General features: G+C 40.6%; 2 protein-coding genes and 1 long non-coding RNA gene across 3 annotated transcripts; 2 read left to right on the top strand and 1 right to left on the bottom strand.

Annotated features, from left to right (window-relative positions):
- scg3 (secretogranin III) lies at window positions 1-12,902 on the top strand. The gene is made up of 12 exons (XM_069173546.1): window positions 1-437; window positions 1,109-1,161; window positions 1,328-1,370; window positions 1,539-1,754; window positions 2,939-3,081; window positions 3,394-3,552; window positions 3,647-3,881; window positions 4,254-4,370; window positions 7,531-7,614; window positions 8,242-8,352; window positions 9,438-9,527; window positions 12,040-12,902. The coding sequence occupies exons 1-12, from the start codon at window positions 335-337 to the stop codon at window positions 12,156-12,158; spliced, it is 1,473 nt and encodes a 490-aa protein (XP_069029647.1). The 5' UTR covers window positions 1-334; the 3' UTR covers window positions 12,159-12,902.
- A 96-nt stretch (window positions 12,903-12,998) lies between these two features.
- Window positions 12,999-18,228, bottom strand: lysmd2 (LysM, putative peptidoglycan-binding, domain containing 2). The gene is made up of 3 exons (XM_069173547.1): window positions 17,983-18,228; window positions 17,054-17,400; window positions 12,999-13,857 (listed from the first exon to the last, which is right to left on the bottom strand). The coding sequence occupies exons 1-3, from the start codon at window positions 18,226-18,228 to the stop codon at window positions 13,809-13,811; spliced, it is 642 nt and encodes a 213-aa protein (XP_069029648.1). The 3' UTR covers window positions 12,999-13,808.
- A 30-nt stretch (window positions 18,229-18,258) lies between these two features.
- On the top strand, window positions 18,259-25,026 carry LOC138212885 (uncharacterized). Its single transcript, XR_011179499.1, has 3 exons — window positions 18,259-18,349; window positions 20,207-20,270; window positions 24,731-25,026. It is a non-coding gene; the product is annotated as an uncharacterized lncRNA (long non-coding RNA).
- Window positions 25,027-27,982: the final 2,956 nt, after the last annotated feature.

Below are 27,982 nucleotides of genomic sequence, written 5' to 3'. Positions count from 1 at the left end.
TCTTACTGCTTTGGCAGGTGATGCTGTAGCTCACACGGGGCTTGAAGAGCCTCCCTGCTTATCGCTTTATAATTATAGAGAGGTGACCTGGTTTCAGCACCGCACCTCGTTAACAGCTCCAGAGTACAGCGGAGATTTTGCCCAGCCCCTCCCCGGCCGGTACGTCTGACAGAGCGGATACTCAGGGCGCAGCCTCCACGGCAGTTTCAGCACCAGCGGCCGGTCGAAGCGGAGCTGTCCACGCGTTCAGCACTTTTCTTCTGGAGGAGGAGACCGGACCGCAGGCAGCAAGACGCCCAAGAGGTTTCTGGCTCCGGAGATAGCGTATTTCAGGATGGCGTCAAAATATGTTGGCCTTTTCGTCCTTTTCCAGCTTCTAGCCCTGAATGTAGTGAGCCAGATATCTGCCTTCCCCACACCTACAGCCTCAACGGATGGTGAGTGGAAATAAGATGTCCTTGTAGTGTAAAGCATTTGTAAGAGTATCTTACTGTAGAAATGTCAGAGAAAACGGTTATGAGACTGAGATAGCAAGAGATTTTAAAATGCCACACACTACAATAACATCATACAACTCTTAATTCAGCACACATTCCTGATATTTAAAAATAAAATATAGAGGCTGTTCATTTTAGTATATATGTTTTATATGTTTTTCGTGCTGTTTTGGGAGCTCCAATTTCATTTCAGCGTTGAACCTTTTGACTAAAGAACAGAAAACACGACAAAAAGCAGTGCCCTCAAAGTTCATCTCCAGCTCAGCAGTGACTGGTGGTGTTTTTAATGACGCCCGGTCGCCTACTAAGGCCGTTTGTGGTCTATTTTCGCCGCAGTTTAATCTTTTGTTTGATAATCCGATTAAGCTCTGCCTCTGCGATGGTGAGTTGGGAGAGCAGAAACGCAGCACATCCCATAAAGTCTGAAAGCAAATGAACAGAAAAAAAAAAAAAGTGATTGAATAAGTCAAAGTTTTAAAAAACAGAAGCACATTTTAGATTTTTTTTTTTTAAAGTCATGTGTACAATTTTCACGTAACCTGTAAAATCTGGGTCTGTTTATTAACAGTCAGCCGCCACTTTGATAACTGCATGCTTTTTCTCTGTTGCAGATAAAACTGTGCACAATAGACAGCTGACAGAAGAAAGACCTTTACAAGAGCAGGTAAGCTCCTCTTTCTCCATAGCCTGTGACTAATTTTGTTATCTAATATCCTGCCGTATGGGCTTTATGGTCACTTGTCAAACAAAGTTAGCCCAGCTAACCTTTTTAATCAGAGCCTATATCCGGAGGGGTGAAATTATTTGTTTAATATGTGTCCTTTCTCCAGATTGCTGAGGCGGACAGCGTCAAGGCTGCAGTACAGTCAGTTGGTAAGAGGAAACCTTGCTGCCAATCAATTAATGACTTTAGTTCCGCCTGCTGACTGGATTCATGTTGCAGCACTTCCAGTAAAACAGACTTCATCTGGACTGAGAAATATTAAGCACTTGAGCCACATTAACATCTCGTTTGATTGCTTTGTTTCTGCTGCCTGACAGAGAGCAAGAATCCCGCTGCCTCCAAGGACACGGAGTCAGAGCAGGACCGCGATGACTTTACCATGCTCAAGTCACTGGCTGATGGCCAGAAATCAAAGGAGACCACTGAGGTGGCTGTCAAGAAAGAAAATAAGTACGTTCCTGATGAATCAGACTCTACCAAGAGCCGACGTCTTGCCGAGGACTACGACTCCACCAAGAACGGGATGGACTACAGTAAGTACCACTGTCACCAGTCACCTTGTGCTTTGTTGCTGTTTTGCATTTTTCAGTCCCTCTGCCTGTGTAACCTTTGACCCCCTTGCCAAGGGTGGGTCTCGCCCCGTGTGTTTCCGCCTGTCACCGGCAGGCCACCTGGCAGACATTGTGGGAAAGAGGAGGCAGAGAAGACACGTGCATGTGTGATGGGGATAACCAGAGGCAGTTAGAAAGAGTCAAAGACCGAACACATGAACGCAGAGGGAAAGATTATCCTCTGCCCTTCTTTCATCTCTTCACAGGAGACTTTTAAAAACATGGCTCAGCATTCCTGACCATATACAAGAATGAAGTAGCCTTTGTGACGGCTCTAGATTCAACCTAAGACATTGCGTGAAAAAACATTTGTCAAAAAAAACCACACATGATCCAAACATTTGTTGATATGTATATTTATTATCCTTGATAGATTCATCAGAGGAACACACATTTCACTCTACATGCAGGTAATTCGAGCGTCGGCATAAAGCAGTCTCTGAGGTGACTCAGGCACAAAGCCCTGAGTGCTGCACTTCATCGATTCATGCAGTCAGTCCAGCAATGACAAGTGGCTCGTCAGATTACGCTAATTCTAAATTTGGCTGGCGCAGTCAAGATTTAATTTCTTATTTTCCAGAGTGAGACAAAAATAGGCCCGCTGTTCAAAAGTAAAGAGCATCTCGGATGATTCAATCTGCCAATACAGGCAAAAGGATTCTGGCGCTGCTTATTTTTATTGTGTTTGGACCTTGCGAAGGAACTGTTATGTAAGAGTCAAGCTGTAACAATTACACATTTTCGACTCCGTAAAGCAGATATGCTGAACAAGAGGAGAGACAAGGAATTCGCGACGGACAAATCATTTTCTATTCAATGAGAGGGAGACTTTTTTCTAGGGCTGGGTGCATTTAACATTTTATGATGCAATAGAGAGACAGAGAAGAATTTGAAAAGATCAATAGAAAAAAGAAGAGAGTAGGGAAAGGATTTTATTTTACAAACTTTGTATTTTATGAGTTAGAATATTCAAGAATTTTGTCAGTGTGATGCAACTTTTTTCAATCAAATAGATTAAGAATTTAAGCAATGCTTTGTATCTGCACACAGATAATATGCATGTCAAGACAGTTGTGAATGATACTTTACGTGTCGCCTCCTCTCAGATGACCCAGAAAGCTTCCGTCAGGTTGACGGTACTCTGCTGACAGCTGAAGACATCGTCCAGAAGATTGCCAACAAGATCTACGAGGAGGACGACAGAGGGGTGTTTGACAGGATCGTCTCCAAACTGCTCAAACTGGGGCTGGTGAGTTGTGAGCTTGTATACTCATTCGCCATTTAGTTCAAGACAGCCTGCCGGGTGACATTTGCAGGAGCAACAGGAGCTCTGTCTGTCTGCACTCCCTGCTTCCTCAGTGGGAGATGAAGAAATGTGTGATTTGTGCTTTTGTTCCATAATCTTGGGTGTGAATTGCTTTTTAGATGCTTAATAAGTAGTCTGCCGCCGCCCGAATTGTTCCGCTGAAATGGAGTGACAGTGATCAATATGTGATACATAGAAGTTCATAGTCAGTACATATTGTTCTAACCGATCACGTCTTTCTTTGTATTTTTATAGATCACAGAAAATCAGGCAGATACTCTGGAGTACCAGGTGGCCGAGGCTCTGCAGGATCTCATCTCCAAAAACGCCAAGAACAACGAGATTGAGGACGTCGAGAGCGATGACCGAGATACCAGGGGAGAGCAGGACGACCAGGGTTCAGACACAAACACGGTAAAACTTCCAAAAAAAAAAGTGATTGGAGAAAGTAATAGTAATAAGATTAAAGCATGGCAACAATAACAACCAAAAACTCTGGCATTTCCAGGACACATGGGAGCCACCCAGGCGCCGCTACAACAAAGACGAGGAGGACGGGGAAGAAGGTGACGATGAGATTGAGGACGAGGTGGACAGGGATGCAGAAGAAGAAGAGGGGAACGCAGCTGACAACGCCTGGGACAAAGATACCGAGGAGGGCAACGAGGTGAGCCCTGAAGATGGACTCCAGGACCTGCAGTACTTCCCAAACTTCTACCGTCTGCTCAAGAGCCTCGATTCAGGTAGAAACACAAACACTCCTGGAGGCAGCCGGGACATTTTAGATCAGAGCCAAAAAAAAAACCTCTTCACAGCATCTTCCATCCAAAAATAGGAATTTTTCAGATCAAAAGTAGGACTGGATTGCTGTTGTTGTCATGGCAATATTGTTCTCAAGGATGAATCATTGCTTATTTTGTCCACCTTTGTTTCCCCTACACATATAAAATGCGTACATGAAATACACACATACACACACACACCGCACTAATTATTAATAATCCCATCATCATGACCCCCACAGTCAAACACCATGTGGTAACTCTAGCACCATGGTAACCAGTTGCAGTTGCCAGAAGCTGGTTTTGCATTTGTCCTCTGCTTTGTTGTTGCAGATCAAGACACTCAGGAGAGAGAGACATTGATCACCATAATGAAGACGCTGATTGATTTTGTGAAGATGATGGTGAAGTACGGCACCATCACGCCAGAGGAGGGAGTGTCCTATCTGGGTAAGACATAATATAATACCAATACTGTCTGTTAACAGTTGGAGATATTCACTGCCCAAAAGTGAGGTAAAGAATTGTACAACAGGTGCCACAGTCCTTAAACTTCTTGCTTCATATGACTTTATTTTGGCAGATCATTCTTGGTTTTGACCTTACAGTCTTGATGTGATTGAATAGTTGAGGAAAATGTCCTATTAAAAAGTCCCATAAAACCAGCACTGTAGACCCCCATGAGATTTTCTCATCAAATAATCATAGATTTACTTTCTGTGGCAGCATGTCATGATTGTGATTGTATCATGGTCGTGTTTTTCAAAATACTGTCATCTAAAGTAACGATCCCAACCAAAACGCAACTAAAGTAAAAATAAGGTTGAGTCTATTTGCATGCATTTGCCACATCACATCATATGTTTACATATACATAAATATATAATATTGTGATATTGATTTTAACCAATACTGGAAAGTCCTATGGACTGTATGTGTGGCTTACATGTGGATGAAAAATTTCAAATATAGGTTTCAATCCATCCATTGCAGTTAACCAGCTAGTGTGTGTACATTACTCCGTCTGTGTTTTATGTGCTTTTTCTCTGTGTTATACTTGTGTTCAGTCGAGCTAATATTCCCGATCAGTCGACGCAATGGAGTGTGAAGCCTGCACAGACAGATTAGTGTCAGGAGCATGCTATAAAACCAGGCTGTTTTTTTTTTTTTTTTTTTAATGGCTGGTCCTCACATTAGTTGCCAGTGGAAAGGTCATCCACCTGTAAGGAACAGCTGTCATCTCTCAGTGTGAGTGAGTCTGATGAAAGCCCAGAACAAACATCTCTCACCCTAAATGCCATCCAGTCCCAGACAGAAGAAGAAGAAATGATAGCCTATCCTTATTTCTACATGAGACCGGACTGAATTATGCTTTAAAGTCAGATCAACAGATGTGGTGCATCTTTTGTTGCAATATTATTATCATTATCAATTAATGTGACTATTATTTTTACATCGTTCATTTGTTTAATTTTAAAACTGGCCATTACAAGTATCCAGGCCTCAAAGTTATGTCTTCATATTGCTTGTTTTTTTTTTTTTAAATCCAAAAACAGTCCTAAATATAAAGATATTATTGAAATTAACCGTGATAAAATAAAACTAGAAAACATATTGCTCATATTTAAGAAGTTTAAAACAAAAATGTTTGGCATTTTTGCTTGATAAATACCTGTTGACATCATTTAGTCAACCAATTGTTTTGATACTTGTCTTAACATATATCAACACATACAAATGCAGCTAATTACAATGTATACAATTATATATCCTGCTCTAAGTCACAATCCAGTATTATAACAGAGGATGTCCTATGTAGGCTATAGAGGGATTAATCAATTGTCCCTGAGATGACCAGCAGCAGCAGCAGCAGCAGCAGCCGGCCGTTGTTGTCTCTTACAGAAGACCCATAACCGCTGCTGACGTTCCTCACCAGAACAAAACAGGCATATACTATTACACAAGATGTGAGTTTCCAAGGCAACCCCTCTGGCTTTATATAGTATAGGTTGTTAAGAGATAATGGGATGGAATTCCACCATCACCGAGCAACGTGTTAGTGTCCCCCTCCCCTCCTACAACTGTGGTGCTCCAGTGTGTCAGCCAGGTACACAACTGAATTGCCACAGCTGTCAATCAACTCTAATCTGCCAGTGAGTGACGTAAGTCTCAAGATAGAGAGAGAGAGAGAGAGAGAGAGAGAGATATGCAGAGGAAGGGAGTGGGGGAGGAAGAAATGTAGTGTGTGTGTGTGTGTGTGTGTGTGTGTGTGTGTGTGTGTGTGTGTGTGTGTGTGCATGTGTGCGTGCGTGCGTGTGGGCAGAGGGAGAGGCTGAAATAATGGGCTTCCACTGTGCCACAGGTGGGAGGTGGCTTGAATACATCTAATGTCCAAGGCAGAATGAGATTGTTAGATAATAAGAAATAAAAGGAGGCTGGAGAGAACAGCGTTGAGAGAGGAAATTGCAAGGCTCCTTGATGCACTCAAATCAAGCCTTCCTGCTCGTCTTTTATCTTTTTGTCGTCCTTCGTCCTCATTTGCAGACCAGCGTGCAAAACTCTCCAAAGACCTGGCCCAGAATCAGAAAAAAACAATCCTTCCGCTCTAATCTATCGTCATATTTTGACTTTGCACAGAAGTATATTGTTCTTTCAATGCATAAAGCAACTGACTAAAATCTGCAAAATATAGGTTATAATCCAGAACAGTGCTCACTCAGTTGGAGATGGTTCTTCGGAAATTGAATAAACATTTAACAAATTCTTCATAACTCACAGTAATGTAGTTAAGCAGATATAACTCCTGCTGTGAGACGCCCATAAACATAATGAATGATAACATTGTAAAATACAGTTACAATTATGCCAGATTTGTTCTCATAGGAGAAGTTGTTGACACAAAAACATCTTATAGCTGCATTGTAATGTGTTATAAACCCTGATTAAATGTTTGAATTGTCCATCTAAATGCTAAATAGTAGGACTTAAGTTAAATTGTTACTAGAACTTGATACAGAGGATGTAATTTCATCTAATCTCTGATGTGTATATCTCCAGAACATCTGCTGCCTTTATTTTTGAACATATGGTTTACTGCTTTGTTAATCCAGATAGAACTAGTTGTACCATCGGGCAATATGATCTGTTTGTGTCGTTCCCTATTTCCTAATCCTTCTGTGAAAACGCAATAATCTAACCTCTGTAATACTTATGTTAACAAACCCTGACGATTATTTTACAAAACTCCTCATGTATTTTATACATGTAGTACTTTTTCCTATACAATAGAGACGAATCTTGTCTCTGCTGTTCAAATGCAGGTGTGTGTGATTTGAGTATGTGTCACTGTTCCAATATTCAATCTACAATGCATAAATTAATTATTGGAAATGATAGAGGAAAAACACAAAACCATGTTAACCACTGTCGTCATACTATGGAACCATCTTTTCATTAATTAGATAAAACCTTTTCTAATGATAATCAGCCTCTGAGTCACACAGGAACAACGTGGGACTTTGAAGCGGTGAAGAGGCTTTCGTTGATTGTCTGAGAACATGATTTTCCGGTCATGTAAAGTAAATAATTGTCCTGTTTCAAACACCTGCAGAGAACCTGGACGCTATGATTGCCATGCAGACCAAGAATAAGCTGGGCAAGTCTCTCGGGCCTTCTGACATCACTGGACCCAACGGTAAACAGCCTCTCAAGTTCCCATCCAAACATGTCAAACATAGGCAAAATCATATCATTTTATCCTACAGGGTCAGATGTAGTTAATACACTTGGAGATACAGCTTAAGTAGGCTCTTTATTATTGTTTAAAATGTGGCTCAATCACATTTCTCCAAGGTGTAAGGCTACAGCTAGCAGCCAGCCAGTTAGTTTAGCTTAGCATAGTGATTGAAAACGGGGGGAACAGCCAATGTAGCTCTGCTGAACGTGCACAATATCCACCTACCAGCACTTCTAATGCTTACTAACAAACACATTGTATACTGTTGGTTAAATTCTTGCAAAACATAAATGGAAAAACAACAATTGAGTGTTCTATAGGGAGTCATATACCTGACTATTTCTTGGGTGGGAGCAGTTGTCGTGCAGCAACATCGTCTTGAAGGAGTAACTGCTCCTCGTCAAAAAAATAGTCTGAAACACAACATTTTTACACTTACATACACTTGAACTGCATTCTTGTCGAGATTTAACAAACTCCATATATAAAGCGCGTTGGTCTCTGCCAGAAAGCAAATGCTAAACTGCTACTTGAAGCAACTAAGCACCAATTTTTAACGCTGCACGCACTGATTCTGTGCTGTAGGCAAAAACCTGGACGAGGACGACAACACCAAAGCCGAGGCTGCCAAGATGCAGAAGGAATATGAGAACCTGAAAGACTCTACCAAGGAGGAACAGCCATCAACAGACACCAGTCAGTCCACTACCCAGTCCTGATGACCACGGGAAACATGATTAGTTTTTTGTTTTGTGATTTGATAATTAGCTGATAATTTGATACTTTAAAAAAAAAAAAAACATTTTCCCACTCACAAATGATAAACTATACCCTTGTAAATTGCATGATTAATTTTTTTAAGATCTTTTTTTATTTGCATTATGTTTTTATGGTTGTTGGTTTTTTTTTACCAAATGTCTCAAATAAATACATGATTCACAAATATAGCAAATTCCCACCACATCAGTTCATAGATGAAGTAAGACATCTTCTTCACTATACCTCAAAAGTAGTTTGACCGTAATGGCTCATTTCATACATTTTGTATTCACTCAGCTGGCCTGACAGGAAATAGCACTGCGTAGTCCCTGGCCAATTATGATTATGTCCCTGTTCGTCCCTGAACTAGGACAGTCCAATAGCACTCACAGAAAAGCTTGTCACAGCTGCCATTATTCTGCGTCCCCATCCACTGTACTGTGCCCACTCATAAATTTAATCCAGACACACACACACACGCGATCACATAGAGACATAAAGTCATAAAAAGGAAAAAACAAAACAGAGCAGGATTACCACCAGGACATTTCATTTTGTTTTAGCAGGACATGAAGCAAATACTGAGTGATGTCAACTAAACACAGTGTTACCTTTAAAAAGAGCTGCATAATTTCACATTAGTAGAAAAATTAGAACATGCATTATAATATATATTTAATCTCAAACTTAAAGCTGTAGATATCAGATACATATTGCTTCCACTATTTTTCTTATTAGGTCTGTCTTTTTTGTTTTGTTTTGTTAAACTAGGACCAGAAGGAATGTGTCTTATTGTTCTGCCACTTTAATATAAAAGTACAGTCCTGGCTGCCAGCATATTTCCACCGCTACAGAAAAATAAGTACTTCTTGCTTCAGGAAATGTTGTGGTGTAAATGATTGATAAGCCTAAAATAGCACTGTCTTATTCTTTTCTGATCTTTTTTTTCATATTGTAATATTTCAATGAGGAAAATTCTCCTGTGTCTTTCTTTTGTTTTTCTCCCTCTTTTCTCTCTCCAGATCAGCCTGGCAAGTCAGAGACTTACCTGGAGGCCATCAGGAAGAACATTGAGTGGCTGAAGAAACACGACAAAGAGGAAGGCAAAGATGGTGAGACATGTTTCCTTACTGGAAAATAGATGAGAGAAACTAGAAATCGAAAGACCACAAAGCACAGAGGATCTGTTCCATTTCCGTGATAACGAGTCACTCTAAACTGTTTTTCCTTCTCCAATCTTTGCTGAGTATTAAGAGCCAGAACTAGAAAACATCCTCATTTGCAAACCCTCACTCCCCACTAAACAGTCGTGGGTTGCAAACAGGTCTGAGGTGACGCACTAAAGTACAGAAAATTTGAAGCGTCTTTTGTTTGCCTCAATTTGCAATTTAAAAGAGTGTGGGATACCAGGATCGCTGCTTCACTCCAGATCTCATGAATATGGATAAATCTTGATGAGCCTGTCCTAATCGCTCCTGTTACAGCTGCCTTGTTCAGAGATAAAGATCTATTTATTTGATTCCCTCCTGCCTGTTTCTCCTCATCTATGCTGTCTGTGGAAAAAAAAAAAAAAGAGATATAATGGCTGATATTGATCCGGCTTCATAAATAGAGCTTCTATCACAACAACACAGAGTAGCCAGGATGGATTTTTACTGCTTTTCATGTTCAGAACATCACCTCTTTCCCATCCAGGATCTGCTCATGGCTCAGGATTTATAGTGTTTGTGAGCTTGTACTTATATTTGCAGCATTACCCCTACTGTAACTGTCAGCATTCATAAGGGAAGCAGCATGTGACCCAGAAACTGCACCGGTCTGCAGAGTTGTGAAAACCCATGGAAGCTTCACACACAACAAGCGCGCTCGTCTAACGGGAGAAGCCTGCTATTGGGGCTCTCCACAGTTTATAATTAATACCCAGTGGTGCTTAATTAAGCAGAGGAGAATGAAATGTTAATGAGTTCTCACTATTCAGGCCATCCGCCCACTGGTGATCATCTCAACAGGACATCTCGGACAAAAGTTCTGGCTCAGTGAGATTTATATTTACTGTTAATGTTCACTGGTCTGATCTAATCTGAGCAGATCAATGGAGGAGGTCAGAAAAAAACAATTCCAAGATGGAGGAATTACAGGTACAAATGTAGTAAGTCTGACCCAGATTCTTCCAACACATAAGAAAGAAAATAAATGGACTGACGCTGAGCACAGAGCGCGGAAGAGTAGAGGGGAGTGGAGTGCTTGAACAGCAGGGAAGTTTTGTTCTGAGTTCATCTCTGACCTTGCTCTATGTAGGACACCTCATTAGCATTCATGTGCGTGGAGTGGTTGTTGGGGACAACAGAGGCCTCCCCGCCTGCCTGTCAGTAAACCGGGCAGAGGAGACAGACAGATAATGGTGCAAGAGCAGACGGACTCAGACTGAACACTCGCACACAAAATGTAAAAATGTGCCACCAGAATCATCCAGTTTTTCCCCACAGTGGGACTTGGGAATAAAATGATTCACCGCCAGGAGCTACTTTTCTAACACACCTCGTACCACATAAAACTGCTCTCTAAAGCTCTCATCCTTATTCTCTCTATTTTCCCCTCGCTCTTGTCGCAGTGAGTACAGCTGGAGGAGAACAAAAGCCCTTTCAACCAAAAGCAGTGTCATAGAAACTGAGTGGGAGACGGGCCATTTATTGTGTTTACCAGAAGCACCCATTAGGACAATCTCAGCAGACTCTGCGTGTGTGTGTTTCTCTTAATGAGTTCGTACGTACGTGCGTGTGTGTGTGTGTGTGTGTGTGTGTGTGTGTGTGTGTGTGTGTGTGTGTGTGTGCATGCGTGCGTGCGTGCGTGTGTGTGTGTGTGTGTGTATACGCCTACACGCTACGGAGATTAGCCAGAGGAGCAGATGGACGTAGGGGCGACATCCTGGTTTTGGTTTTTGGCTCCTCACAGCCGAGACTGTGAGAAGTGAAGCCGTCTCTAATCACATTCTGTTAATCCCTCACACAGGTCATGTTTGTCATCAGCAAAGCAACTGTATCTTCAAGCGGTGCAATAAAATTGCCGCTGCTCTAAATGTCCTCAGGAAGGCGCAGGAAGTTGCCGTGTGACTTTTAGGCTGTCCTCTAACCTTCTGGTGCCGCTTCATTCAGAGTCAGTCAGAGCAGGGAGAAGTGGTGCTGCAGCTGTCTGCTTGCTCTTTCAAACTCATTTGTTACCATGATGGATAATACAGAGTTGGGCTGTGTTCATCTCTAAATATAGCCACATCCCACTGCAGCCTTATGGTGCAGTGTCAAATGACTTGACAAGAGCAAGGTGAATACAAATTGAGCTTCAAAAGAAGGTTAAAGTATTTGAAAGTTAGGATTTATTTCATTTGAAGAAGTACAACTTTGATCTTTATCTTATTTCATGCTTGTATATGGTATTTTCTTAATCTCAGACAAACATGCTCTGACCTTAATCCTCCCTCGAGCTTGTTTGGGTGTGGCATTTTAAGAAGATGGTGCTTCAAGAGTTTAATGTCTGATCTTTCCAGCCTTCCACAACAACCTCATGATCTCGCTCTCCTTGACCCTCAGAGTATAAAGCCATCCTCTGCTGTACCTCGTCTTATTTTAGATTACGACCTGTCCAAACTGAAGGATTTCATGGACCAGCAGGTCGACTCGTACATCGAGAAGGGCATCATCGCCAAAGACGAAGGCGACACCATCAAGAGGATCTACAGCAGCCTGTAACACCATCATCTGTCCTCCAACCAAGCTCTGGCCTGAAACACAGGACTTAACCTGACACCAAGATCTCCCACAAAACCCTGACTACTTACAATTACTTCCCATGGCATGGTAAAGTATGTGCTGTGTATTCAAAAGTACCTGCTTAGGGGAACTTGTTTACCTTCCCAAAACACACCAAGACATGGGACTTAATAAGTACACAAAATTAAAAGTTATTCCTTACAGCTACCCGATTTATTTGCACGCCAAGATTGCAGAGTAATAATCATTAGAGAAATCAGACTATTTTATGTAACAGACTCACCATACATAATGCTAGAATTTACCCCAACCTGACTCCCGTGGGAAATGAATGTGATGAGAACATGATGCTGTAGCTTTGTCATAACTTTCAAATACATTTTTGTAACAAAATACACATATATCAAATTATACTCGTGTAACTTGTTTTAGCCTGTTATATCCCCCCCTCCAGTGTATACGTAAGATCTTAATGTATTCTTGCTTTTTACTTTACCAAAAATATATTTGTGTTTCATGTCAGCGCGCTCTGTACTCTTTTGTTATGCTGTATTTCCTCTGAAGCCCACAAGGGGGCGATGTCTGAATCATCAATTCTCTGCATGTCTCCGAGTTCAACATTTCCATCTCTGTAGAGGCAAAAAGATGAAGTATTTTTAAATGTAAATATTTGTGATTTTTTCCTAAAGTTGTAAAAGCAATTAAAACATTGCCTTTTCTTTACCTGTGTACTTAACTGTGATCATCACGCAGCGCTGAGAACGCACCAAAACTGACATCCACATGACCAGAAGTAACCAAATAATTGACTTCTTCATGTCTGGCTTAAATACATATTTATTCTCCCCAAATAAAACCAACAGAATTTAAAAGCACAATAAAACAGCTGTTACAGACAGTTCTGCACACACATAAATAATGCATTCACACTTCAAAAATAGAGCAGTCCCTTGTTCCCCAAAAAAAAAAAAAAAAAGCATTTATGAGGCAAATGAAAAGGTGGTCAAAGGCTCGAGTCCATCCGCTGCCTCTGTTTGGGGTGAGCTCATACAGGTAAACACTGATGAGGAAGGCCTGGATATACTTTCCGATGATCCTATTCTAGGAGGAGATTTAGAACATCAGAAGCGGTTAGCAAGTCTAACAAGCTAATCCTTCTGGAGTTGCTTAGCGCACGTGTGCGTGTGTGTGTGTGCGTGTGTGTGTGTGTGTGCGTGTGTGTGTGTGTGTGTGTGTGTGTGTGTGTGTGTGTGAACATAAGCAGCAGGTGGTTTCTGTACAGCAGCTTCACACAAGCATATGATGAGTGGATGGGCACGTGTGCTCCGATGCTCCTTATGCAAGTTGCACAGTCACTGTTCAAAATAATAATAATAATAATAATAATAATAATAATAATAAATAATAATAATAATAATATACATATGAAATCCATTTCAATAATAAATTAAAAAAAAAGGCAAACATGACACTTGTTCAACATGGTCTGGTAAACACAAAAAGGAAAAGAAAAAAACTGGAAGGAGGTTGTGGTAGTGTGTGTGTGTGTGTGTGTGTGTGTGTGTGTGTGTGTGTGCGCGTGTGTATATGTGTGTCCGAGTCGGGGCTTCAGGTAAACAGACGGGTCCCTTATATCTCCTGGTATGACGTCGTGGGGGCCATGTAGTCCTCATTCCTCCTGCAAATGAGAAAAACAAGCTTTACTCAGATGTTGTCCGCAGTGGCAACACTTTCAGTATGATTGCACACACGCACACGCACACGCACACGCACACACACACACACACACACACACACACACGCTTTAACTGCTGTCCTCTCTGTCTCCCTCTACTTTCCTGATCACCACAGTGTCTCTGTGAGAGTGTGAATAATGGATGAGGCTAACCAAGCAGCCGTATTGTTCGTATTGCTCGGCCACAGGTGAAGGTTCACCTGTTCAGAAAAGGGCCCGTCGGTACAAAACATTCTGTCCAGTCCTGGGATTCATCATATGTATAACTTTTTTTTCTTTCTTTAAACGCTCTACTAGAAAATCCGCTTCAGAAGTGCGAGCAATCACACATTCTTTCATTGGAACAAAAATGTTTTCTCAGAAGCTATTTAGCTGCAGTGTAGTTTTGAGAATAACAACTAGATGTCAACAGAGGATGCAGAGAAAAGTTTAACTTTGAAGGCAGGAGGCTAAAAGAAGGATGATAGAGAAGTGGGTTAAAAAAAAAAAAAAAAACATCCAGAGGGAGGACAGGATCGATCGTTTACACCAAAAAGAACTCGCTATCGATTTCTCAGTACAACTTGGTCTTGAAAGAAGCCTTTGTGGAAAAAGCAAACTGGTGCAATATTTTCCAGAGTTACAGTATTTTTTTTTTTTTTTTATCCTTGTGATGCAATGAAGAGCAAACCTGTTTAATGCCACAAAAACACCACTGTTTATAACCACCTTTAAACAAATCATGCACTTCACTAAGTCTATTCAACAGATCTATTTTTTTTTAATCAATCTAAATTTTCTGAAAACTCTGGTTTTGGTCTTGGTCCAAGTAACAAGTGTGATACTTTTTATTTTTCTCCTATTTACTGCAAAGTGTTTTCTATGACCTGTGGAACATCTTTTATACCTGGATTCATCTTATTTTGTCCCGAGATATTTAAAGACCACACTTCAGCATGTAATTTCAAACTTGGTGTACTTTACTATTAACTTGTTCGGACTCATAAATAAATTGGGACTTGCTTCCTGCATCTAACTGTGCTCTGTGCCTCTAAGGGTTTTTTTGTTTTTTTTTTGTTTTATAATCACCCCACTGTCCTTCCCCTCATCATCTTGGTTTAAAAAGTGCTGAATAAATAATTACTAATTACTTACTGTTAAAGTAAGTGTTAGGAAGGATGTCACAGTACTTATTGAATTTGTTCAATTATGTGGCTACATTTTCAACTTGAAGAATCTTTGTTTTCCAAATAGTGATAAATGATATGACACAGATGATGTGAAGTCCTCTAAAGGAAGAAGCGTCAAACATTCGACTGTTCCCCACAGTTTAGCTTAAGGTGTTTGTGGGTTTTTTTTCACCTTCTGCAGGAAGTGAAAGAGGCGTGCGGTCTGTGTTTGCCGTGGGACTGTGTGGAAACAACGGAGTGCGCCTCTGTTTGTCCAAACACACTGCAGCTCTACAGACGAGCCTTTTATGTGCCTGGAGTCAAAGGCAGAGGTGAGCACAAAGCTCAGCTGGTAGGTAAACATTTAAGGAGAAGTATTAAAAAAAACAACTCTTGTCTACTCAAGGCTCGTGCTTTAGTACAACAAAGCACAGGCCTGGAGTTCCTCATTAAAAAACGAAATCAGTGGGTGCTGAGTGAAAAGAAAAAAAAAAACGTAAAAATAAAACACTTGAGATAATGGTGTCTTGATACAACGACAGACAATCTTCTCACATCTAAGGAGGAATTTAAACATAGATACTGTAAGTATATAATAAAAGACAGTCATTTAAGGAAGCTGGGATCTAGTAAGTACTACGCACACTTCAAGTAGAGCATCAAATATGGGAGGATCAAAATGAAGAGGATGGAAATTAAGGTTTTACAACAAAACTGTCCGAAAATATGAAGAGATGAGAGAGAAGCTGAAGGCAGGAGGATGAAAGAGTAATTTTAAGGGCTTCAAATCTAGTTCGTCGTGTAATTTTCCATTTTTTTATATTTTGTCTTAAGAATTTTTTTTCTTACTTATTTTGATGAAATTGTTGAATGCGAGACCATATTAGAACATCAAATCAAAATTAATTTGACAGCACGCAGCAAATTCTACATTTTATGAATTAAATATACTTGATAAAACTGGATATCTTAAAGCTCTATAAAATGTTCTTACAGTCTATGTATATAATGGACAGTTGAACTGGGGCAGCTGCTGAAACCGTGAGGTAATGTTTCCCTGACAACAACAGCTGGGCTACTATTCACCCTGAAAACATAATAATATGAGCAAAACACTTTTAAAAGAGCCTGCAGAGGAAAAACAGCGCGCGTGTCTGTAGAGGAATCAGCTGCAGCGTGACTCAGTCCGCACCGACCTGATAGCACCAGCACAGCCTTTCTATGAATGAGCGTATGCCGGGCGTCCACTACGACTTCGCCGCTGAGGTAACGTGAAAGCAGCTCTCTGTCTCGAGCTGCAGTGTCAGGAAGACGTGCACGGGCCTGATTCAGCAAGCCAGAGCTCCTGTTAAATACCTGACGCGTACTGCAGCGGATTGGCAAAAACCCTGATTCCTGTCTTCAATCCTCCTTCTGCGGGAACATGTTCAGGCTCTGCTCCTCTCCTGCTGACTGGGACGTCTGACAATCACCGGCTGAGCTCAAACGCCACAGTCCGGCCACCTTTTTCCTACAAGCGCCGCGAGGCAAACGCTCCCATAGTCGTATTGCGAGTCTACGAGCCCCATCTGCTTTTGGGGGAAGGGACAAAACTCAAGACACAAACCCATCTGGATTAAATGCCAATTTATAAATCTATCCTGTCTTCTACACTATCGGGCACCTCGAACAGGCAGAAAAACACGACTCGGTGTTTGTGATTATTCATTCGTCAACACCAAAGCAAGAAACTGCAGTTTGCTGCCGACAGGTGTCCTTGAAGCAAAAGTCAGCCCTCACGCCCAGAATAAAAACAATCTGATTGGATGCCAATACTCATCAAGCACAAGTCTGATTGTGACATTGAAGAACACGAGGGTGACTTATTTTATGTAGTCAAATTTAGATGAGAAATAACAGGCCCTGAGAGTTCACAGGCTGATGTCAAAGATTGTTATCAACAACAAAGATAAAGGAAGCAGCCGTTGGCCGGGCGTTGTGCAGCACCTCACCTTACTTCCTCTTCTTTCAGCTTGCGTGCAGCCTGCTTTGACTGTTTAATTTGCAAGTCCAGTCTGTGTAAGAAGTCTTTGGCTGACAGCTCCTCTGGTTGAGGCTGGGGAGCCGGGGAGTCCTCGGGGGGCGGGGAGGAGGGCGGCGAGGGTCCCTCGATATCCTGCGTCATAATACAAGGTGTGTCCGTCTCCTGGCATGCCATCTCGCCGTCCCCATCAGGAGACTCCAGAGACAGTCCGTTAAATATGTAGCGCTTTTCCGTCACCACGGGGATGTTGAGGCTGTTCTTCAAGAAGATGCAGTCATTGCTGAACAGCTTGTTGGCTCTCTTGACTTGCTCCATCTGGTTGTCAGGATGACAACAAAAAGAAGAGTGTTGAAATAGTAGAATTTCTAAGATTAACCACATTCCTTGTTCTGATTACACCTACTTCAACTTTATAATCCCTTTATAACTTTCTAGACACATAAGGCAAGTAGTAGTCTACTTCTAGGAAGTATTATAACTCTGTGGCATCACTTTTCTTTTGTCCACTGAGTTTTTACTTTACGCGCAATCTTGACTGTAGCAACCGGAAGGGGGGGGGGATGAGAAATTGATGTGTCGGGTCACAACTTCTTCCTGCAGGCCTCCAGCTTGCTGGCTGAAACAAGATGCCAAGCAGCTGTGGATGGTGCAGCACCACATCTATTATACTGACTGCTCACAGGCTTTAATGGGACATTTCTAGGTTCAGGTTTCTGAGTCTATTGCTTGACATTTAAGGGCAATCAAACCGTGGTGTGGAGACACACGAGGGGACACAGGAGTAAACCTGTCACCTCCACACAAAAGCGAACTGTTGTTTCCTGTTAGATCTTCTTGTCGAGGTAAAACTCAAAGCTTAAACTAACCCCGCGGACTGTGGGCGAGCAGCGACCTTACCGTGACTCCGTATTTGAGAGCAATCCCCTGCAGAGTATCGCTGTCTGTAACCCGATGCTCGATGTATTTCTCCCCCAGAGAGGCAGTGACGCTGGCCGTGCTTCCGTACGAGCGGATCTTGGTCCGAGCCAGGCTCTGGGACAGTTCGCTCTCTGACTCGGAACCGGACCGGGACCGAGGGAAGATGGGCTGGGCGAATCGTCCACCTCCATCCCGCATCGGCAGGACGGGCGAGAACTCCGCCATCTTCTCGAATAAACAAAGAGCCCGGGTGCCTCAGCTTCTTTCAACGCTGCACTTGACTCGCTGCAATAAAGGAGTTGGTTGGTTGGTTTAGGCGGCATGGAGGTTCCCATCCCGGGGCATGGTGAGCAAGTCGACCCGGGGGATAAGAGACATGTTTCGGGGACCGCTACCTCACGGCTCTCTTTTGTCATACACCCATTACGCTGACGTAAATACGTAAGCCACGTTGAAACGTCCAGGAGGAACAACAATGATACAATTTCCGGTCATATTTTCAAATTACTTTGCAGTACTTCAGACTTTTCGACTGGAAAGGTATTTGATAACCTTGTGACAATGCGTTATAAATATATAGAGTAAAATTAGATGTATATCGTGTTTCAACGTCGTGTATTATTGAAAGCTGATAACTTCCAGTCAGCTACTTCCTGTTGTTGTTGGTTAACTTTTTTCAACAGTCAATAAGGAAAATATTTAAAAAAAAAAAAAAGAAAAAAAAAAAAAGGGACATAAGCGAAATTAAAACCCCAAAGCCGTTTAAAATTTATGACAATAAGTAGCTATATGCGTTCACATTTCTTGGCCAGTTGTAAGGCAGCTAAGTAGCTCATTTTAAACAGCTCGATTAAGCCAAGTCATTAAATTTGTGGTTACCAATCACAAGGAAATACATGATGATGTTTTATTAATTCATCACTCCAGAAAAGTCAGACATGACTGTGAGGCATCAGCAAGGTGCAGTTTATGTGCAATCCAAGTATGGAAATAGAAATGTTCACCCAGTGAGAAAATGGATTACAGGCTGGATAAAGTGGGCACCAGACCTCCAAAGGCCCCCCAAGGAACCAGGTTCCCTGGGATTTAAATAAGTACTATTTTATTTGTCAGTACAACTAAATCACAGTCACTGTTGGTGGGACCAACACCTAAAACAACTGGTTGAAACTCCCAACTTGTAGTTTAAAAATCTAGTTTTAAAGCCGTCGTTGATTCTGTCTATATTTGCACCCACATGGTTGGATTTTATTAAATAAATTTAGCATGATCACTAATTGTAGCACAGGTGTTGGGAACCAGTTGTGCTAGTTATACTTCTACCAAATTAAACATTGTAAAATAGTCACTCATTTATTGGCTGCAATAAAAAAAAACGAGGTTGAACTATTTAACCTACTTTTCTTGTGTACGTAGTACTCTTCAAGAATACACTATATCACAAAAACTAAGAACTGGAGAGGTATTTCACAGTGAGTGGAAACATTCAGCAGGTCCTTGTGACTACTGACCACTGCATGTGACATGTGGAGCCAATGCTGTTGGCTGCCAGCTGTTAGAGGAACCTGCCTGATAGTCCCATGACCAATCATGCTTGAAAACAACAGGATTTCCATTATCACCACATGGCAAAAGCTATAAAAAAAAAATACATTTGGGATTTTCCCATGCTGGGAAGTGTTGAAGTCTGCTTAATGAGGGAAATATTTTCTGTATGCCCCGCAACCATTGTGACATCAGTTACACAAAGAAAATATTCCGTTATTTCATGGAAAGGAAGTATAAAATTGAGATGATATAGTTACAGCAAAAAGAGCCAAATATGCAAATACTTGATTTCTTATCAAACATGTTTATATTCCTACAGTTCACCTAAAGTATAATGAATAAGGTATTTAATTTAATATGAAAATGTCTGTTTCAATTTGTAATGATCTGGAACCCTGGAGTGCATGTGGGCTTTTTTCAATCTGAGTTCAAATGACTGTTCTTCTGATCTAGTATACATTTTACAACACAATAAAGTACATTTTATCATTAATTTAATAGTTGCACTGAGAATGTCAACTTTTCATTTCATTAAAGTTTTCTTTGTATGGCATGATAACAGCAACTAAAAATTAGTTTTTGTGCCATAAAATCTCTATTATCTCCTGATTTTTTTTTAAATTTTCACTGAAAACGTGTGTCTGCTTATTTGAAGATATCAAGCTGCAGCCTGCGTGTGGGTCCATCCTGTGAGGATGCTGTAAACAGAGGAGCAGCAGGTCAGTTCGTGGTTGCAGAAAAGCAAATTAAAGACCATGAAGGAACAAGAAGATAAATCCCAGTTAAATTGGCGTGTTATGTCTGTGAACTTGTGTGAGGACAGAAGTCTTCTCATCATGTATTCATTACTGGATGGTGGCTGGTGTCAATTTTCATTGCCTCCTGTCCCTGTCGTCTGTCCGCTCTGTACAGTTTAATGATTATTCACGAACCAGGATGGTAGTAAATTCTCTGAAGTGGTTTATCAGATTTGTGTTGGGAAGATAGTCGAGGTACTTGTCCTAATAAAATGCTGGCAGTGAAAAGCAGTGATAATACAAACATTGTTAACATATTAAGGAATTCATATGTAGTGGTAGTGAAAGGTAGTAATATGTTATTTAACAGGAATACAAAGGCTCCAGGTGCTGATTTGGGATGCACAGGTTGCACATCCATGACATTTAATTCACTGAGGGACAAATACTGGGAGGCAACAAGTGGATTCATGATCTCTGAATGATTAATTTATTCAATTAGTCTCTCTTGGTTATAGATGATGCTGCAGTAATCTCTCTGTTTGACATATTCGAATGGAAATCAGCTTATTAGACTTATGTAAGAGTACAGAGAATAGGGAGCTCAACGCAAGCGAGATCTGAAGCGCTCCAAATCCTGCCCCAATAGTCTGCTGTACATTTTAATTATGAGAAAACGATCTCATAATCAGGATCAGGAATGGAAGTGTGTATCAGAAGCATTTGATTAAGGATATTTAATTATGACCAAAATGTAAATATAGGCAAAAAAAAATGAGGATTAATTTTCAGCACTAAGTACATGCATACTCAGTGGATGCATGCGTTGGGACACTGCATTAAATCTGGATCCCAGTATTTCCTGCACGCTTTTAGAGAACCACAAACAAAGAATTCAGTGACTTCCCTCTCTCACGAACAGTTTGAATTACAAAATCATTTCGGTTCCTCGCCCATATTTTCATTCCCTATTTTTGACTTAAGCATAAAATTGCTTTGAGTGTGTGTGTGTGTGTGTGTGTGTGTGCGCGTTTGATTCATGAATAACGAAATAACGTATGATTTTCTTAATGTTTTGTTTGGCATATCATCCGTGATCCTGTGTGGGTTTTTTTTCAGCAAGTCTTATGACATGTACCAAAGGTTCTTCTCTTCTTCTAACACGTTTTTTTTTTTAATCACTTGCAAATTAGGTTTTAAAATGGAGGGCATGGAGAGTTGTTTAAAGAGCACCTAAAGTCTGCAACATGTTCCAGTGAGTGATTGTTGCATGTATGAATAAAACCTTTACTTTTAGCCACTTTGCCTATGGGCTATGTCTAATTTTTGATTTTCAGTGAGATATTGGATCATTTGAGCATTTATTGAAATGAAACAATGTGAGAAGTCTAGAGGGAAAAAAATTCCCTATTAACAACTCACAGACATCTGAAATGGGACTCTGACTACACACTGATTTCTGTAAGATGTCAGAAGACAATAAGGTTGGAAACAATAACCATGTGTTGAACTCAAAAAAAACCTTTTGGATCTGAAAAGTAACTAAAGCTGCCAAATAAATGTAGTGGAGTAAAAACGACAATATTTCCATCTGAAATGTGGTGGAGTGAAAGTATTGAGTCAAATGGAAATACTCAAGTCTAGAAATAGGCTACGTCAAAATCGTACTTTAAGAGCTTGACCACATGTGCTTAGTAGGATTTGGATTACTTGGCATTGCCCTCTCCTTCTCTTATAAGTTAAAAAAAACAAAGAAGACAAAGGCAGGACAACAGGAGGGAGGAGAAGTAATAGCAGCGAGTTATCTGTCACCGTGTAACCATGATGACAATCTCTCTGGCCGCTTCCTGATCCAACTTCACCCATACAGCTCTGAGGGAAGAGGATATTGCAATTAGTGAAATATCACTCTTGCTATCCAGCAATATTAATTTATTTAGCAGGAATTCAAGTTTTATGGTGTTACGAGGGGACTGAAGTTGATTTGGAGTATTTCTGTTCCAATTATACATAAATAGTTTTAAAGTTTACAACTGTTAAAGTAGCCTAACATATTGCTGTCTAAAGATTACTGTAAAATAAAATGTGTGCATCTACACAACACAGAAAACATGTTGAATATGAGACACCTTCAAACTATAGATCTCTACTGACTCCTACTGGTCACTTTTGGAATTGCACCAATGCCAAGTGCCTAATATTTTCAACCATCAGATGGTGCAAGTGAATTACCGGTCAGTCCTGCAACTTTTTGAAACACACAAATCAAGTGAAATAATGTTACTCTGAAAATGTAATAATGCTTTAGAGTTCAGAAATGATATAGAAGCACACATTTTATAATAAATGCTTTCCAGAGTGTCCTTTTACAAGAGCATGAGCCTCCTTGTTGGTTTGGTTGGATTTGGTTGTCTGGACTCTGTTTTAGAGGGTTGTTTATCCAAAAATATGTAAAACGGTTTAATTAACCATAGCAGACCCATAATAGGTTTCAATCTGATACTGAGGAATTCATAACTACAGAAATTGACCCATTATGGAGTGGAAAGTTAGTGGTTTTGACACCCAAATGGTTCTTTGAAATTGTACAGTTTTTATTGCAACCCAGCCATTGCTCTCAAGCACTGCTCATAATTAATTTTCCACTCTGAGCAGGAATTTTGAAATGAAAGGCAGTTTTACTCGGCAGAATGTGCTTAACGTTATGAGCCTGAGATAACTTACTATTTTTAACACAAAAGGGAGGAAAATGAACGGCCTTGGTGGCCGTTTAACAGAGGTGTTAACATTTAAGACCGGATACACTTTTTTATTCATAAGAGTTATATGTTCACTGAGCTCAAATTTGAGTTCTTTAATAGAGAAGTAACAGTATTCCCACCATCACATCTTACATAAACAGTGATCGACCTGACTTTTCTTATTTTTAGGCCAGAGATAGACTGAATTAAGCAGCTGCATGTTCAGGCTTAGACGGATTGGATCAAACTCACGAAAAAAAAACAGATGTTGTTTATTTATTCTCACTCACTTCACTGTTTCTCAGTTATGACATAACCCTGTCAAGTATGAGGCCGTGCTTGGAGGACAACATCAATGCCCTCATTCTCCCGATAAACACGTCAGCTCGAACCTGGAGGGGCTTCAGCAAAGGAAACGAACAGGGTTTGAAATCTGATTGGAGCACACTGACTTCCCCTGAATATTATTGATGATTTGAATCTCTTCCTAAACTTTAAATGAGGGTGTACATTCGGTTTGTCGCCTGTTTTTCCCCCAAAATAAACACATTACAAGTGTCGTAGCACTTTATTCAATGAGAGCTTGAGTCCCTTCAGCTTGGCTGTTTGTGAACACAGCACAGTACGAGTGTCCTTCCCATTCTCTCATCTCCTTTGTAATCTGTGAGCCTTTTGTTCAAACCCGCGAGGTCATGATAGAGAAGGACTCCTGAGAGTTTTGTTCTGAGCTGGCAGCGCAAACTGCACTTTTTCGGTCTTAGTCGTTAACTGCTCGTGTTCAGGTGATCACAACTATTGTTAAAAATTAAAAAAAAAAAAAAAATTTAAAAAAAAAAAAAGTGTAAAAGCTGGCAAAGCAAGAGAAGAAAGAAAATGAAGCCCCGGTAGCTTTAAGTGTTGTCAGATTACTACGTCAGCACGAACATTTTTGGACAAGTTCATGTCTGTAAATGTAAAACATCTGCTGCCTTTTTTTTATATCACTCCTGTTCATGTTAATGCTTGTCTGAATCACCGAGCAGTCTGCACCTGATCCAGCCGCCTCACCTCCAGTTGCACTGATGTATCAGTTAGTCAGACTGCCCTTGCCAATGTGTTAAAATGGTCAGGCCTGATGTGCACTGCAGTAAGACAAGTTTGAGTGAAGATCTCCTTTAAACGCGCAGTAGGTAAGATACAAGTCCTGTCTTGTAATACCACTTTGTATGTTAGGAGGCGATAGTGAGTCCCTGTAGCGGCTCTCAACTCAATTTTGGCAGTTTATTTGAATTTTGTGTATTTTCTTAGTTTGTCACTGGCTCTTTTTTTTTTTTTCTTTTAATAAATAACGAGTGTAAAGTTAGATCATAGTATGGATCCAATTAGAAAATTATATTACAGTTTGCAATCTCTATTTTCAGCAAGACCAAAGTAGCAAGAAAACAACCATAAAAAAAAAAAAAAACATACATCTACGCAATCCGCATGTTTTTCGGCATCGTTTGTGTTGTTGTTAGCCGTCCTAAAGATATGTTTTGAATTGCCCCAAAAAAAGGTCAGAAGGCTTGGTTTGTTTACTATGTAAAAATTGCCTCAGTTTGATAGCTAGCTGGTCACATACGGTTGTTTCCTGACCAGGAAGAAAAAACATTGCTTGTTCAGCAATAAAGTTCATTCATTTGAAAATGTTAACTCTTGTCCTGCTTCTGTTTTTTTCAACAGTTTCAAATGTTACACTGCAGATACTTCTTCATGTTGGACTGTTGGCAGACTGGACGCTAGAGGGACTCATGTCGCCCCTTGAGGTGTGCAGAGGTATTACGAGATGGGACTGGTCAGGCTGGCTGGTCAGCATGCTAGATTCAGTTCATATCTGTGCAACACAATACACAGACATCTTTGACGTAACGTCAACGATGTTATTTCTTCAGATTCTGATGAATGTGTTGTAGCTAACTTTTGAATGTTTCAAAGTAAAAGTCGTAAATATTGCACCTTTAAAGCTGCGTCTTCATTAAATGCCAAAGAATCCCCCGTTTTTCTTGAAGATACTCATAACATCTTATTTATGACGGTGCTCTTTGAACATCGACATCAAACCAAAACATGGACCAGAAGCTTTTAGTTAGTCTATTTTTTGCACATGTGGAGGCTGTGCTTATTAATAGTCCTGGTCTGAGGGCAGAGTTGGACTGTACTTACATAAGAGGACAACTGTATATTTTACTCTCAGATTCTGATTCTAGGTTGGGATTTTTCCTCTGAAATGATGCCTTCTGGTGTGATTAACCGACATGACACAAACCTGCTGTTCTCGTTTGCTCTCCTCAGAGTGGAAACACTTGAGTCACTCCCCCCCCCCCCCCTCCCTCCCCCAGCCTCCCCCGGCTGGCCACAGTTCACTGCCAGCAGTGCAGAGTTTTCTCTGACAGCAGCTCACAGCAACACTCTGGCACAGGAAACCCAGAGAAGGATGGAGTCATATACATTACATCATCTCTCAGGCATGTGCAAACAACCTCAAAAACTGGATCTGGAACTTATTAAAAAGGTGTACACCACACAGAGATTCTCCCAAACTAAAAGGCCTGTTGGTGCTTAAGAATAGGGCACTATTTGAACTTGAGTTTTGACATGTCAGCTTTAAATCTACAATTCAGTAGTTACACAAGAGTTTTGTACATTTACTAGTGGCATGATTCTTTGAGGAGGAAATGGGATGGCTGTCAACCCCCCCCCTTCCCCACACCCTTCCCCCGTGTTCCTTAGAGGATGAATCTTACTGAACTTGTGATCTACCGACTCTCCCCCTGGTACCCACCATCAGATTAACATTTTTGGGTTTGATGACGTGTCTCAACAACTATTGGATGGGCTTGCTGACTTTAGTGATCCTAACATTTCCTCTTGCACCACCCTCGGGTAAAATGCTGAAATCACCCGTTGCTGTATGACCTGCTCAACTAATGACGTGTCCATCAGCCTCAGCTGTGTTTTGTCTTTCGTGCTAATTAGAAACGTTCAAAGACACAGAGGGCCAGATTTATGAAAAATGTGACACTGTCCCCCTCCCACTCCCACGAACTATAAAATCAACGGGCTGCAATGAGACCTCGTGTTGTTTGGCGGCATTTACCAAAGTACCAACACCCATATGATCACCTCCAACCCACAACTGCTTCTTCATTGGTCTTTCCGTGTACTCTTATGTTTCGCACTGATGGTGTTGTACATCTCCTTTTTACCTTGTACATTTTTATTGCTTAATAATTACAATGCCAATGTAAAAGACTAGAATAATTATGAGAGCAATGTTGACATTTTTCTCTGGTGGGGTTAGCAGAAGTAAATATTTTATTTTCCATTCTTTGTGATCCCGTAGAAATCCCACCTTTAAACTGTGTGTGTCTGGAGAGCAGTATCAGGAGCTCACTGTTCAACCTGCTGCCGTTTTAATCAGGAGCTGAATACAAGGAACCTATTATTAAATTTGGTCCAAAATGTCATGCTAAGAGATTTAATATATATATATAGACATATATATATATATATGTATATATATTTGAGCTTACTTGGAAAACATGTAGTCCATATTATTATTTTAAGGAGCAGGTTGATTAGGAAAAAAAGACTAAATGCAAAAAAGGGCAGAGTATGTAAAAACATTTATTGTTGAAGATGTTATGTATTCAGCAGTGTGTTTTACCAGTCTTGTGGTTTTATAATAATACATATTCCTTGTGTTAACACCTGGATTTTGATTTAAGGTACAAAAAAAATCTCAGCAGTGACATGTGGAGATTTATGTGGCACACACATATCAGTGTGTGTGTGTGTGTGTGTGTGTGTGTGTGCGTGTGTGTGCGTGCGTGTGTGTGTGTGTGTGTGTGTGCGTGTGTGCAATTAGATTTTTTTGAGATGGCATTTTACAATGAATATACATATTATGAGTAACATAATATTAACCAGCCCAAGCAAAGAAGCAGATTTCGGTTTTAGCTGACCGCCCAGCAGAAACAGAGCGATGCAAAAACAAAAGGTTTGAAAAAGAGATACTTGCAGATATGATCCTGGAAATATTATACGCATATAAAAACCCAAAGTACAACTCCTGTCCGAGGAATGTATGTGAGGCCGATGAAAGGAGATTTTTGGTCAACGGACACATGATGCTCACAAAGGACGACGACATGCCGGCATTAACCTGTTACACATAAACAGTATGTACATGTTTCAAGTAACTCCTGAATTAGTCCTGTTCTACCCATCTCAGAGAAAGTTAGTGTACCGAAGGAAGTTCAATTTAATGCAGACATAGCACGTCGTCATTTCTGACATAATGAACGACGTGCCACTGCTCAGAGCCAAATGAAAGTGTTTGTGTGAAGGAGGAGGAAAACCTTAATTTAGCACTTCTATCTGGGAGACGCAGTTCAAAGAAACAATTCACAAGCAGTCACAACCTAAGAAGTAACTTTCACACAACCTGTTTGCCAACTCTTTCTCACGTCTCAGTGTTCTTCGTGAACATTTCGCAATGACCAGCCCACAGAAAAGAAAAGAAATATATAGTGGCATGGTAGGATCTACAAATGTCAAGATAATCGTTAACCGGGAGACTCCTTTCTCAGATCTGTGCTCTGGAAACCTGAACCAATAACCGTTAAGTCCAATATTGATACTTTAAGCAGTGCATGTGTTGGTCTTTGGCGTGGTTAAGCATCAGAAGAAACCCAGTGAGTTGAGCAGACATTTGCACCATCTGTAAGAGCAGATTGAAGACTTTTCTGTCTGGCTCGAAATCTTTTTTTCCTTTTACAGTAAATTCCCATTTTTATTTAATCCAAAATATAAAGCCCTGGTTATAATTCATGTCAAAAAATAATAGTAATCATAATAACCAAGATGAGAATTTGAACCGTATCAAAACAAGACCTTTAGTTAGAATAAAATAGTAAAGCAACTTTGAAAATA

This window comes from Embiotoca jacksoni, unplaced genomic scaffold, assembly GCF_022577435.1.
Source record: "Embiotoca jacksoni isolate LCO1_2020_lvr unplaced genomic scaffold, fEmbJac1.0.p SCAF_6, whole genome shotgun sequence".
In the NCBI taxonomy this organism is placed as follows: Eukaryota; Metazoa; Chordata; class Actinopteri; family Embiotocidae; genus Embiotoca; species Embiotoca jacksoni.
Note: the sequence above shows the minus strand (reverse complement) of the source record. Positions and strands in the feature narration are given on the sequence as shown.

Coding starts and splice junctions, on each gene's coding strand:
- lysmd2 (XM_069173547.1), bottom strand. CDS start 18,228: ATGGCGGAGTTCTCGCCCGTCCTGCCGATGCGGGATGGAGGTGGACGA. Junction 17,401..17,982: donor CTCTCAAATACGGAGTCACG/GTAAGGTCGCTG, acceptor CCTGACAACCAG/ATGGAGCAAGTCAAGAGAGC. Junction 13,858..17,053: donor CTGAAAGAAGAGGAAGTAAG/GTGAGGTGCTGC, acceptor TCTCATTTGCAG/GAGGAATGAGGACTACATGG.
- scg3 (XM_069173546.1), top strand. CDS start 335: ATGGCGTCAAAATATGTTGGCCTTTTCGTCCTTTTCCAGCTTCTAGCC. Junction 3,553..3,646: donor AGGGTTCAGACACAAACACG/GTAAAACTTCCA, acceptor TGGCATTTCCAG/GACACATGGGAGCCACCCAG. Junction 4,371..7,530: donor GGAGGGAGTGTCCTATCTGG/GTAAGACATAAT, acceptor AAACACCTGCAG/AGAACCTGGACGCTATGATT.